This window comes from Euprymna scolopes, chromosome 20, assembly GCF_053919585.1.
Source record: "Euprymna scolopes isolate OS-2025 chromosome 20, ASM5391958v1, whole genome shotgun sequence".
Taxonomy (NCBI): Eukaryota; Metazoa; Mollusca; class Cephalopoda; order Sepiida; family Sepiolidae; genus Euprymna; species Euprymna scolopes.
The window spans coordinates 83,329,911-83,344,455 of record NC_136501.1 but is presented as its reverse complement, the minus strand read 5'-3'; the positions used below and the strand labels follow the sequence as shown (position 1 = coordinate 83,344,455).

General features: G+C 37.7%; 1 protein-coding gene across 11 annotated transcripts in view; it reads left to right on the top strand.

Moving 5' to 3' along the window:
• LOC145241503 (short transient receptor potential channel 7-like) overlaps positions 1-14,545 on the top strand; it is a 979,843-nt gene that overhangs the window by 850,355 nt on the left and 114,943 nt on the right. For all 11 annotated transcript variants that reach the window (XM_080104523.1, XM_080104524.1, XM_080104526.1 and 8 more), the window contains one exon: positions 2,205-2,329. In XM_080104523.1, coding sequence (XP_079960649.1) covers positions 2,205-2,329 — 125 coding nt within the window. The remainder of the gene's footprint in view (positions 1-2,204; positions 2,330-14,545) is intronic.

Genomic DNA, 14,545 nt, shown 5'->3' with positions numbered 1-14,545 from the left:
AAATTATCACTCATAGAGGATGGGAGCCCTGTCACCAAACTAACTGCCTTCTATTATGATCTGAAAAGAGAGAGAGAAAATCTGAGCAGCTTAACTGCCACGTATCACTAATGACTACCTCTCTGTGACGTAATATCCTGTTACGTGGCATTTTTATGATTGAACCTTATTTTTAGATGCCTCCGCCTAAATATTACTACATAACTAGACAGATGTAGATTCATCCAAAAACATAATGAGATCACATATCGACTAGAAGATACTGAAGAAAAGAAATAACAATGAAAGCATAGTTATGTCATCTGTCGATGGATGATCAGTACTTAAAAATGTTTTATAACATATAAAGTTATCTTAACCAATTTTCAAAGTCAGATCCAAATAGCAATCCGTTTAACATATCAATAGTTTATTTGGACTAGTTTTGTTGTTTCTTCCTTTACTATTTTATTGACACAAATATATTTTAATTTGTTTAAGTTTATTCCTGAATATATTTATGCCAGCTAAAAACCTGTTAAAATAGAGACATTTTCCACATTAAAGGGAAGTTATTTTGTCCAATTGTCTCTCGAGGTTTTAAAATATGTATATTGATTAAAATTTGTGTGCATTTGTTTCTCACCTCTACATAATTACACTTTATTTTTTGCTCATTGGTTTGAATGGATCAACTACTAAACCCAACTTTTTAAAAGTCCTATTTCACTATTTTTTTTCAAAACAAATTCATTTTTTTCTTTTACTCTCAGGCAATGTGTGTGGATACAGTTAGTATCAGATAAAATTATAAACTTCATTGAGAACACAATGCGAAAATGTCACTTGGAACCGGTAGATGGAGAAAAACACCATGTAGAGATAAAACTACAGAGATGCATTTTCCAAGTTGTTTCCTAATTTCCATTAGTGTTCGTCATAATAATGATTCAATTCACCGACATACTTAGGAAATGCAAATTTGTAAAAATTATGGAAAGAATAAATAATTTATTGTTAATAAACCAAAAGTAGATATAAACATTTTAAACACAAGTAACCAGGATATTGGAATGGAATTTTAGATATTTTTAATAAGTCACGATTTATCAAGGTCAAAAGCGATTCGAAGACAAGAGTTAATGAAACGCATGGATTTTCACTTAAACGATGAAAAATATTATGAGAATATTGAAAATAATCAATAAATGAACCGAATTTGATTGCATGTGAGGTTTATGCCAAGTATTTCTTGACCACCATATTATCGTCTGCAAGAAAGCAGTCCTATTTTATTTTATTACTGGAATCCTTTGAGATGAGTAATTCGCATATTTTTTTATTTAATAATTATTTAGCACGGATCCAACGATGGGAGACAAGATAAGAATGAAAAATTTGAATTTATAAGACCAAAAATCCAATCTTGATCGGCTTTCAGGGCCTGTGGCACAGTAAAGAGAGGCGTTGAATCTCTAGGACCTCTACGGACTCTACGGTGAGCATTGTTTGAAGATAGCAGTTCAATCCTACCCAAAGCTGGCTAGAGGCTTACTTGGCCAAAACGTGGTGAGATGACAACAACTATGGAAGACAGTAATTGCTGAGGATACAGTTGAGAGATTCAGCATCCCTATCCCGTCGCAGTTAACCACCTGACGAAGGCCAATGAGTAGTTGGCCAAAACGTCGTAGAACAACAAATAGAAGATGAGAATAACAGTCCATAGATAAATAAATGTTTTATTGTTCTATATATGTGATGTTCTTGAAATAAATTGTGTTGATGATGCTAAGCATATGGAGATAGAACGGAAATCGTTAAGAAGACGAGGTTTTGCTGTGTCCTACAATGAGGAACCAGAAATTGAAGCGCAGTCAAACATCTCCTGTGGAAATAATGATAAAGAAGAGACAGACTAGCAACATCTCTTCTGTGTTGAAGAAGAAAAGATATCATTCCCCACTAGATTGCAAAGTCAATTTTGTAGTCTGTCAAAGCAAGAAAGAGTGCTCTGAGCAGCATTTTTCCACATTTTATTTCAGATTTCATGTTCATCATTTCGTATCCATTTTAATGGAATTTTCTACTTCCTTAGTTAATTATAACCTTACTTGGAAAGTCTGATTTTAACTTCACTTTTAATCACTATTTTCTATAGATGAAAATTAGCAAGAAAACAAAACTTGCCGACGTTAATTGTTGCTCTCATTTTTTTTTTTCAGATATTTTAATGGAACACAACGAGCAAGGGAGCTTCTATTAACGGGGAATTATTCAGATTTCAATACACTATTGTCACAGATTAAGGACAACCGACACGAACCCAAGAATTATTTTATGGAAGCTTGTAAGTCTCAATTCATGAAGTCGTGAGTTTATTTTATTTGTTGCGATTTTGAAAACGTGTTATTTTTCTTGTATTATGCGAATTATATGTATTTATATACTATCTATATATGAACTGACTTAACCCCAAAATTATAGAGGTATCTATATATATAAATAAGCTTGTAAGTTTCAACCGATCAAGCTGACCCTCATTTCCCTTATACTAGTCGATTTTATATTTTCCATTGTATTAGTCGATGTTGTGACTTTTAAATGAAATAATCCAACAAGTTATATTTTAAAATAAATGTTTTAACTGTTCTTATTAAATTGTTACAATTAAATTGTTACAATTAAATTATTACAATTAGTTGTCATTTATAATTAACTGAACAAATAACCCTCTGAGTTATCTATTTCTATCGCCTTTATAATCTAATATTTCTTTACACATTACCACCATGCTGCTTCCCTGTAGATTAAAGGATGGCCACCTTTCAAAACGATTATTGTAATAATAAAAAAAATATGCTGGAAATCTGGGAAGACTTATTGTCACTCAAACTCCAGGGAAGTTCACTTGTTATTATCAACGATCAATCACTGATAATGAGTAATGAGTAAATAATAATAATTCGAAATAAAATTATTTTTCGTCATGCAAGACGAATGTTTTAGAAAATGTTTTAGAAAATTTATGAATTGTCAGATACAATAAATAATAGCAACGGATCGCACATATGTTTCTTCTTTTTTGACACTTGCATAAAATTCTGTGAAACAAGACATTTTTCAACTACTTCGCATAGGGATGAAATAGACGAAGGCCTTTTGTCTTTGATGGACCATGACTCTGACAAATAAATACAATTAAAAAGAATTTTTGAAAAAAAAAGGTAAAAATAGAGTTTATATTATTTTATATTATATTATATTTATGGACTTAAAATGTTACAAAGTTTTGAAAAGTTGTTGTAGCAATGCTACAAACAACCTTACTGCAAAGAAACAAAAGGTGTGCTCTCTCTGCTAATCGTGCAAAGAAACTAGAAGACGCAAGAAATGTGACATGTTTTATAGAGGAAGACGAGATATTTTCCAAATCCTACAGAACAAACGATCTCGGCTAAGAACTCACCAAACGCAAATGACAGGTAAAGCATTTGACATTTAGTTGATTCACAATTTTCATAGCGTCTCACCTGATCACACTGTTCGAATGGTTGGAACAGGTGAAGCTAGGGTGAGGAATGTGTTGTATTGACAATGTCGAGCGTGTTTCACAACTCAGATTGAGATGAGGTGCTCTGTCCATATATCGACAGTTAAACTGTGACCAGTGGGAGGATTTAAAGCAGATGAAACAATCCACGACCATTTTGTTGCATTCGACAAGTTTGTCTGTCATTGTTTGCAATCCGGGAAACTATAGAAAAATATTTGGGTGACCTACAGGACCTGACACTTCAAAAAAAAAACCCCAAAACCTCTGCTCGATTGCTCAGTTGCGCTTTTGTGTCAGAACTTTTCAGTTCAGTTGCACAACAATTGAATGGATCGTCAAGGATGAAGCATGTGACCTTAAAACAGGGATCGAGCTCTCATGACAGAAGAGGTAGGGGTGAATGAATCTGTTGCTGTGGTGGCCAGGCAACGCAGAGTTCTTCCTCATGTACTTGTGGCCCCACCTTCAATCTCCAACCAGCAGGACGCAGTCGTGGTGCAGTGCCACAAGGGTGGAGGTCCCAATCACTTTGCCAGAGACTGCCAGTAAGAAGGGCACTCCCAGAGATACACTTATTAGTGGCAATAAGGACATGTTGCATCGAATTGTCTTAGAAATGAAGCTTGCACTACTCTCTCCCAACATAAATTAGAAAAAGTCCTCTTCGTAATAAAAATAAAAATCAATGGCTAGATCAGATAGCATTGGTGGATTCTGATGGCAGACGGGAAAGGTCTACTAAGCTATGGTGTTGGTAGCATAACTTTGACAATGATCAACAGAAATCCTCTGAAGACTGACGTACTAGTGGTAAACAGCAAAATATTGGGATTCGACCTCATTCTGAGGATTTCTTCTTTTTTTTACAAAGGAATCACCACTTACAAAGGCCCAGAGGCCACTCGAGGATAAGGGTTAAAGAGTGTACAGCAGTCAAATGGACAATATCATAGTAATCGTTAGTAGTGTAAATTTGGTAAATTCGATTACTTAAGGAGATGGCTCATCAAGAACTTGTTTACATTGGACTTGAAGATGACCATATTGTAGTCAGCTGGAAAGCAGGCAAACGGAAGAGAGTTCCATAGTTGTGCAGTTCTAAGAAAGAAGCTTTATTCATGGAATCTACGTGTTTAGATTTAGGCACAGATAAAGAGTGGGGGAAATTATTAATAGTGTTTTCAGCTAAATGAGTGTTTCTCGTGAATGTTTGGCGAGGGGGGACCATAGATTAGAGCTCAGACGAGCACTTGCCATGAAAATAACGATAAAGCAAAGACAGGCTCGCAACATCTCTTCTGTGAGAAAGAGATTGCAAAGAAAAGAGAAAAGGTCATTCCCTACTAGGCTACAAAGTCTATTTTGAACTCTGTCATTCCCTACTACTGTCAAGGTAGGATAAGGCTTTCTAGCAGCTCCTGCCCAGGTGTAGCAGCAATATTCCATCCTTGGATGTCCCTGGTTCTTTTTTTTTTTTTTTATACGGTGGTCACCACATCAAGGCCCGGAAGCCACTCAGGGATAAGGGTTATTGCAAATACACTCATGAACAAAAAAAATGGGCCAGGAAAGAAATTTACAATTTATTGCACAAAAAGCTGCATTACACAAAATGCAATTAAATAATAAACGAAAATGAGTAAAAAATATAAAGAGCAAGATATTTATTTTAATAAAAACTTAGTATAGAATGGAATTGCCCTTAGATCTTTTTAAAAGATCAATTCTTTTTATCATGCTCTCAACCAACTTGGAGCACTGTGAAGAGGAGATGTTATTCCATTCTCTTTGTACTGCTTCCCATAATTTTTCTTTGTTAGAAAAAGTTTTTCTAACTAATGCACGAGATATTATAGCCCAAATATTTTCCATTGGGTTTAAATCTGGGCTTTGGCCAGGCTAAAACATCACATCAATTGAATTATCAGTAAGCCACTTCTTTGTGACTTTTGCTGTGTGTGCAGGGGCATTATCATGTTGAAAAATAATGTCATTGTTCATTTCTAACTTCTGGATGATTGGTAATAGACCTCTTTCTAATATTTGAATGTATTCTTTAGCATTAATTGACGCATCACATCTGATAATTTCCCCAACTCCTGCAGCAGAAAAGGTCCCCCATACCATTATTCCTCCGTTTCCATGTTTTACTGTGGTTTTTATGCAATTCGGTGAAAATCTTTCTCCGGATCTTCGGATGCAACGTTCAGGGGCATCACTGGCAAGGCAAAATCTTGATTCGTTCGACCAGAAAACATTTCTAAACCAATCTGCATCTTTCGTACCATAACATGATGCAAATGTCTTTCTGTCGCTGATGTTCTTCTTAGTTAACAATGGTTTTTTTGCACATCTTTTTGATGAAAATCCCATTTCCTTCATCCTTCTGGATATTGTCACTCTAGAAAGAGAATTTCCTTTTGCTGTTTCGAACTGTTTGCTATGGTCAACATAAGTTTTTTTTTTGCGGTCCTTCAAAACGGTCATTTTAAGCCTGTGATCGTCCTTCATTGTGGATGCTCTGGGCGACCAGAACCAACTTTCCTGCTCAGTGTGCCTTCAATTTCGAACCTTTGCCTGATTCTCTTCACACCTGAAAGAGATGTTGCCACCTTTTCTTCTTTCAAAATGTCGAAAATCTGCTTGTAAGTCAAAGGTGCCTGTCGTAATCCTGCAATTCGGTTTTTAATTTTTTCGTCAAGATGTCGTCTTACTTTTCTTGGACTCATCTTTAATACTAATAATCTGAAAAATACTAAATAGCAGCTAATTATTAGCAAACAAGCGATAAAAATTTTTTAAATTGTTTTCTTTCCAATTTCAATCATGGCCCATTTTTTTTGTTCCAATTTTAATCATGGCCCATTTTTTTGTTCACGAGTGTACAGTACGTTAGTGTGGAGATTTGATGAAGTGTTTACTTAAGGGGGCGGTTCATTAGGAATTTGTTAACGTTGGACTTGAACACATCCAAGTTGTATTCAGGTGGGAAGCAGGCAGACGGAACAGAGTTCCACAGGCGTGCAGTTCTAAGAAAGAAGCTTTGTTCATGGAATCCACGTTTTGATTTAGGCATAGATAAAGAGTGGGGGAAATTTTTCACAGTGGATTCAGCTAGACGGGTGTTTTTTGTGAAAGATTGGCGAGGGGGGACCAGAGATTGGAGTTCAGACGAGCACCTGCCATGGAAATAACAATAAAACAAGGATAGGCTCGCAACGTCTCTTCTGTGCGAGAGAGGTTGCAGGGTAGAGAAAGGGGCATTCCCCACTAAGCCACGAAGTCTATTTTGTACTCTGTCAAGGCAGGATAGGCTGTTTTTAGCAGCTCCTGCCCAGATATGGCAGCAGTATTCCATCCTTGGACGTACTTGGCTTTTATATAGATAGAGAATTGCATCAGTAGTGAGATATCTTCTGGAGCGGTAGAAGGATCCCACCATCTTTCCAGCGACCTTGGCAACAAACTTGATGTACGTGTTCCATTTCAGATTAAGAGTAAAGGACAAACGCAGAAGCTTGTCAAAACACGGGGCTTCTCCTAGACGAGAGCCATCCATTTCAATTGATGCTAGATGGGGATCAGAGCGTTTATGATGTAAAGATAGGAGTTTGGTTTTAGATGCATTAAAGGTAACCAGCCACGACTTCCCCCACTGAGCCACGCGCTCGAGATCAGAGGAGAGAGAATCAGAGAGAACTTTGTCATTTACAGCCTTTGATGTGTTGCCGTAGATGGTCGTGTCATCAGCATAGATGTCAACGAATGATTTAAGTATGTGTTTAGAGAGGTCATTGATGTAGATCAGGAAGAGAGTTGGGTCCAAGATTGACCCTTGAGGGACTCCAGCATTAATACTGCAGGCCTCTGATTTTTGTCCATCGACCACTACTCTTATGAGCCTATCGAAGAGAAATGATTTAATGATTGAGAAAACATTTCCAGTTATACCGTGGTTCATATAGGTAGATAATTGCATTAGCAGGTAGATATCTACAGGATCGATAGAAGGATCTCACCATTTTTCCAGCAAGTTTGGCAACGGATTTGATGTATGTGTTCCATTTTAGATCAGAAGTAAATGTCAATTCCAGAAGCTTGTCAAACATGAGGCCTCCCCAAGACGAGAGCTATTCATTTCAATTGATGCCAGGTGGGAATCAGAGCGTTAATGATATAAAGATAGAAGCTTGGTTTTAGGTGCATTAAAAGTACCCAGCCACTCCTTTCCCCATTGTACCACATGCTCAAGATCAGAGGAGAGAGAATGAAAGAGAACTTGGTCATTTACAGCCTTTGATGTGCTGCCATAGATGGTAGTGTTACCAGCAAAAATGTCTACGAATAATGTAAGGATGTGATTTGGAAGATCATTAATGTAGATCAGGAAGAGAGTTGGACCCAGGATGGATCCCTGAGGGACTCCAGGATAAATACTTTGAGCTTCTAATGCTTGCCCATCAACTACTTGTTTATTATTAAATCATTTCCGTCTTATGAACCTACCAGAGGGAAATGATTTGATAATTGAGAAAATATTTCCAGCTATACCATAGCTGGAGATCTTGTGAAGTAGGCCTTTATGCCATACCCTATCAAAGGCCTTTCATATGTCAAGAGTAATTGCCCTAGAAAGGAAGCCTCCGTCGAGAGATTCGCAAACCTCATGAAATATAACTGTCAGCACATCTGCTGTAGGTCAAGCAGAACGAAACCATATTGCATGTCACTAAGAAGGTTATTTTTGCTGAGGTGATTGACCACTTCTCTATTTAACACAGATTCCAGCAACTCATGATGCACAGGATACTTATTGGTTTGTACTGAGAGGGAGATGAGCGATCACCTGAATTCTTAAATCCAGGGCGTACTGGTGAGATTTTCCAAGGTGTTGGGAAGCAATTCTCCTTAAGACAATGCTTAAATTACTTTGTAATTGTGGGAACTAGTTCTGGTTGAAGCTTTTTCAACACTATAATTGGAATGTTGTTAGGGCCAGTTGTTTTACTGGAATCAACGTTTTTGATTAGCTTAGCAACATCACACACAGATATGTATATGTCACATAGCGTGTTTTCTGATACAAGAGGAAATATGGTGGTTGGTGGGCTTGATCACATAGGGTAGAATTAGCTGATAAGTACTTGGCAAAGTGTTTGGCTTTGTCTGATGCTGACGAGATTACCTCAGGTTCATTAATGATAGTTGGGATAGAGCGCACGATTCTGTTCAGGATCCTATTTGCTATTTGCAAAATTGGTGAGAACCAAGCCGCTGCTCAGCCACTTTGGACTTGACAGACTGAGCATACAACTTTCTCATGTTCCTCATTATTTTTACAGTGGTTTCTGGCAGTCCTGAAAGCGGTTTTAGTCTCAGTATATCTGTTATGTTGGAAGCAATGAAAAAAGTGATTTTTGTGTGCAACGGCAGCAGCACATTCTGGAGAGAACCATGGCTGGCTGTTAGGTTTTTGCTGAAAATTGTTCGAGGGTATGAAGTGGTCTATATGTACAATTTACCATTCCATTAGGTCTGATACTATAGAGGACACATCCTTTTTAAGCATGGAATGCAGGCTAAATTTGATATAAATGTACGGAAGCTATCCAAGTCAGTAAAAGAGTATTGATATACTGTACAATGGAGAGGTACGTTTTTATTTTAACTGATACAATAGTGGTCGGAAGATCCCTTTGGAGACAGAAAGGAATATGAACATAGCTCAGGAAAAGTTGTGAGAAAAAGGTCTAGGAAACGTGCATACTGACCGTCGGTATCAGGCACACGGGTGATTTTCTTAGAGCAGGCAAGAGAGGGAAAGTAAGAGAGAAAATGGTAAAGGTAAAGCTGTAACAATTACCCACTAATATGCCATCAAGAAGCCCGACCAGAAGCTACTGCATGGTCCAGAATCCATTCACCAAATGGCATTACAGAACTTTGCATCTGTTGATAGGACAGCCTCCTTAGTGATTAATCCAAGGTTAATGTCATCCCAGTTATAACGTTTACCTCCAGCACCCTTGCTAGTGACATGGCTACAAGGATAGACCTAGAAACAGTAAATTTCCGACATCGAATGTTCATGCAAAATACTGCCAACCTAGAATACAGCTTTTTCTTCTTCTTTTGTCAGAAAAATCACTGATTAAAAATGAGGACTGGGTGACAAATTAGGAGGAGTGAGAGTAACTTGAGCTGCCGATAATGCATCCACAATGCATTGTCTACTCTCCATTAAGAAAAATAATGATAATATTAAGTAATGTACTTAATATAATTCTAAGTGACGTGTTTAAGGGAAAGTCTGGTGATAGATTTGTCTCACTGAAAATAAATAAAATTGTCAAATCTATGCTATAAAACAATTAAACAAAAATATAAATTAAAAACTGGGATAAATATAAATATTATTAATATTTGCCTATAATAAAACAGAAAATATCACAATTAAATAACTTATCTGCTAAAAGTTTCCATCTTCAATGCAAAATATTAAAGATATTCTTCGCTTTAGATTCAGTTAAGCGTTCAAAAAGTTTATAAAATTAGCCGTTGAAAACGCTACTCTTGTTCTACATTTGGTTTCGTGACGTTTTAAAGAATACGAGATACAGGAAAGAGGCGTGTGTAAAAAGGATAGAATTGTCGAATCTATTTATGCTATACTTAAAATCAACTTGCTAGATATAATGAGTGCATTCATGGACGAGAAAATCTATTAAATAAAACAATCAAATTTAAAAAAATATATAAATTAAAAACTGGAATATATATATATATATATATATATATATATATATTATTAGCATTTGCCTATAATAAAACAGAGAATACATATTACAATTAAACAACTTATCTGCTAAAATCTTCCGTCTTCAATGCAAAATATTGAAGATATTCTTCGATTTCAAGTTATCTAGAAATTTGGTAGCATGTAGATGATTGAAGTAAGGTACATTACAGGCGGCTCTCACTCTGGGTGTGACAATTGAGTCTGACTTGTTTGAAGAGTTTAACCAATGAGCAAATTCTGGATGGTGTCATGGAAGTGGTCTAGTGATCAGCTGCCAGAAAAATTACGCAACAGAGTATCGGAGTATAACATCCCTGCAAAAGCTTGTGCAGAATATAATAAAGAGTTACGGGCCTGTTTGATAATGGATGGTTGTTTTTTTACCCAAAAGAGGAATTGGGGCCCCAAAAAGCCTGATCCCACTAATGGCAGCCATTCAGCAGAACAAACAAAAGGTGAGGCTGGTGCTCAACTATTGGGAATTAAATAAGCATGTGGACCCATTTTCAGCCTATGCGGACATATGCTCCAAAAAGTTGAGAGAATGGTGGCAAGCAGGATCGAATGTATCAGTGTTAGACTTTCACAAGGCATAACTTCAAGTACATATGCACCAATCACTGTATCTCTATCAGGGACGAAGGTATTGCCTGACCTGCATGGGGTACGGACTCAATCATGCAAACAATCGTTGATGCTATTTTGATGAAGGATAAGCACATACATCAGCGAACATCTGCCTTTATTTATGACGTGCATGTGGACAAGAGTGTTGTGCCCACACCGCATGGTAAGAAACATCTCTACAGCTTTGGCCGCTCAAGTAAAGAGCTGAAGTGGCTACAGGGTGGTGCACAACTGCTTGGATCGGAGAGGGTAATACTCTGTTGGAGAATAGGGAACGAAATTTCATACATGTCTCATGTCGTGGAATATATTTTCATTATGTAGCAAATCAGTCCGGCACCTTCTCATGGGTGGTTTGCTTCGTGTTGCTATGGCATTTATCAAGCAGAGAGCACCATGATTAAGGCAGTTTTCACCAGATTACAAAAACAATACCTGGTACAAGGCAAATGATGCGACGACGGCATATGGTTTAATGCAAGCTCTCTTGCTACTGGCATGTCATTGGTATATTATGGTGTTATAACAGAGGATGCTTGCTGGTTATGTACAGAAAAGGGCTCCCAATATATTAGCCTTCAGGAACTCCATGCTATTATTAAAGGAATAAACTTGACAATTCTATTGAAGACGACGATCTTGCTCAGTGATTCTGTCGTGTCCATAAATGTATCTCGGATATTCTTACCAGCAGAGTCAGAGTATGAATCAAACCTATGGGTGAGATACTCAGTTAACAGTGGCTTGACACAATAATAAAATTGGTGAAGGAATATGCACTGTCGATGGATTCATCCTTGGTCAAATCTAGCCAAAACAAGATGGATTAATTGACAAGAGTGCCTCAGATGTAGCTTGATGCAATTAATAGGAATACTGAGTCTGTGAAACCTGTGTGCACTGCATCCATAATCTCAGTCAGGTTTGACCAGATCAAGATTGTTCACTGATAAAGCGGTGATCTTGGTGTGAGATAAACAGTCTACTTTGAAAAACAGATTGACGCTGGGGTTTCCAAGGCTGCTGTGAAAACCATCATCAGAAAATGCGGAAAATGTCAGTCAATTGATCCATCAACCATGCATTGATCAGAAAGTGCTTTAAATATTAAACAAACATGGCATCGAGTAGCAATGGATATTAGCATATATTTTTTGTGGCAAACATTGTTGGAATGCAGGCTTACCTCTTAAACGGCCTCGGTGTGCACTTTGCCAACGCAGCATCATGATGCTGAAAAGGGTCCAAGATGGCGTCTGCGGCCTTATGTAACAATGCAGTCTTGCAGAATCTTGTGTGCTCTCGTGAACATATTGGAGTCTTTTATAAAAACAGGCCACTGGAGCAGATGGGACAGACGTGAAAACGAGTCTATGGAAAGTACCAACGGACGACACTGCTGCAGTGAGCTGAGATTTTGTGTTCTCTTTTTTTTCTTTGCAGCAACAAGCTATTTCAGCGTACATTTTTTACCATGGATAGATTCGACCTGAAGCTGGTCCTTCGGTGGTTGAATGGCTGGAGAAGGCCCAGCACGTTTGCCGGTTGTGCAAAATTAAGGATCCAGCTATGGTCATCCCATTGAGACTCACTAAGGGGGCTTATACTGTATACCAGCAGCTCGGGGATGAGGTGACAATGGAGCAGATAAAACAAGTGTTGTACGGAGAATTTGATGTGGACCCTTTTGTTGCCTGGAGGCAATTCTCTGAATGTCGGCTTGGGTCAGGGGAGACTATGGACGTCCACCTGGCCGACCTAAAGAAGCTTGCTACTCCCTTCCGGATGATGCCAGTCGGCTGTTGCGGGTGTCGTCGAAGCTCAATGAGCTTGGGTTGGAGGAGTTGTTTGCTAGAGCCCGAAACATCCTAAAGGACAATGTGGAACAAGTCTCGGCAGCAGTTGACACATTGGAATCTCCTACAGAGAGCCGACAGTGCTACAAATGTAGCGGTCGCAACCACTTTGCCAGAGACTGCAGAAGCGGTGCAAAGCACACCCTGGACTATGGAGCATGGAAACGATGACGCTGTCACCAATGTGACAAGCCAGGCCATGTAGCATGGAATAGTCCGGGAAATGGGCAAGGGAAGGAAGACGCGGCACCAGCACCCTCCCCAAAGCAACACTGAACAAGGCGTAGTGACTGTAGTGACAGTGCAAGTTGATGGGTGTAGGCGCTCAGCGCTGGTGGACACCAGATGCTCCCAAACCCTCATGTGATTAATAATTTAATTGTAGACACGTCACGTGATTTATAATTTAATTGTAGAGACGTCATGTGATTTATGATTAATTGTAGACATGTCACGTGATTTATAATTTAATTGTAGACACGTCACGTGATTTATAATTTAATTGTAGACATGTCACGTGATTTATAATTAATTGTAGACATGTCACGTGATTTATAATTTAATTGTAGACACGTCATGTGATCTATGATTAATTGTAGACATGTCACGTGATTTATAATTTAATTGTAGACACGTCACGTGATTTATAATTTAATTGTAGACACGTCATGTGATTTATGATTAATTGTAGACATGTCATGTGATTTATAATTTAATTGTAGACACGTCACGTGATTTATAATTTAATTGTAGACATGTCATGTGATTTATGATTAATTGTAGACATGTCACGTGATTTATAATTTAATTGTAGACACGTCACGTGATTTATAATTTAATTGTAGACATGTCATGTGATTTATGATTAATTGTAGACATGTCACGTGATTTATAATTTAATTGTAGACATGTCACGTGATTTATAATTTAATTGTAGACACGTCATGTGATTTATGATTAATTGTAGACATGTCACGTGATTTATAATTTAATTGTAGACACGTCATGTGATTTATAATTTAATTGTAGACACGTCATGTGATTTATAATTAATTGTGTAGCGAGACAGTACTACTGTCAAAGGAAAAGTAAGGTGCCTCCTTTCCCCCGCTAGTTTGTAGGAGACCCTTGAGCATGGTCGGGAACGCACTTAAACCTCCGATCAGGGTAATGTTAGGTCATGAAAAGCAGGTGACTGATGTAATACAGAAGCAACAGAAATACTTTTGTTCATGTTTCATATTTTGTTGCGCTGAACAGAAGATACCTCTGGGTACAATGGTCAGGACAATCGCCAAGTATAGGCACTGCTCGGACAGAAAGAAACTGCAAGCTACTGTTTGTACAACTGCAAAGAAAGCTATAACAACACATCAAACTGTTTATTTGAGAAACAGCATGAATAGGGTTTTGAATCAGATCACTTCGCTGATAGACAAGTGGCACCTGATCGTCATCAAACTTCCAGCGAAAAACAAACGTTGACAGTCTAAACGCCTGAGCAACACAAAAAGTGATGAGCAACAAAGAGTGTATGAATGTCTCGAACGAGAAAGATGGATGGAAAGCCAAAGCCGTCAATGCTTATACCAAGCATGACACCATTTGATGAAGATGAGAATTTCATCTTTTTCTTGTCAGAATTATCATCTTCATATCTTGAGCTTTTGACATTCTACTAATAAAAAAACAAACGTTTTTGTTTAATTAGCGGAAACTTTGTTACTT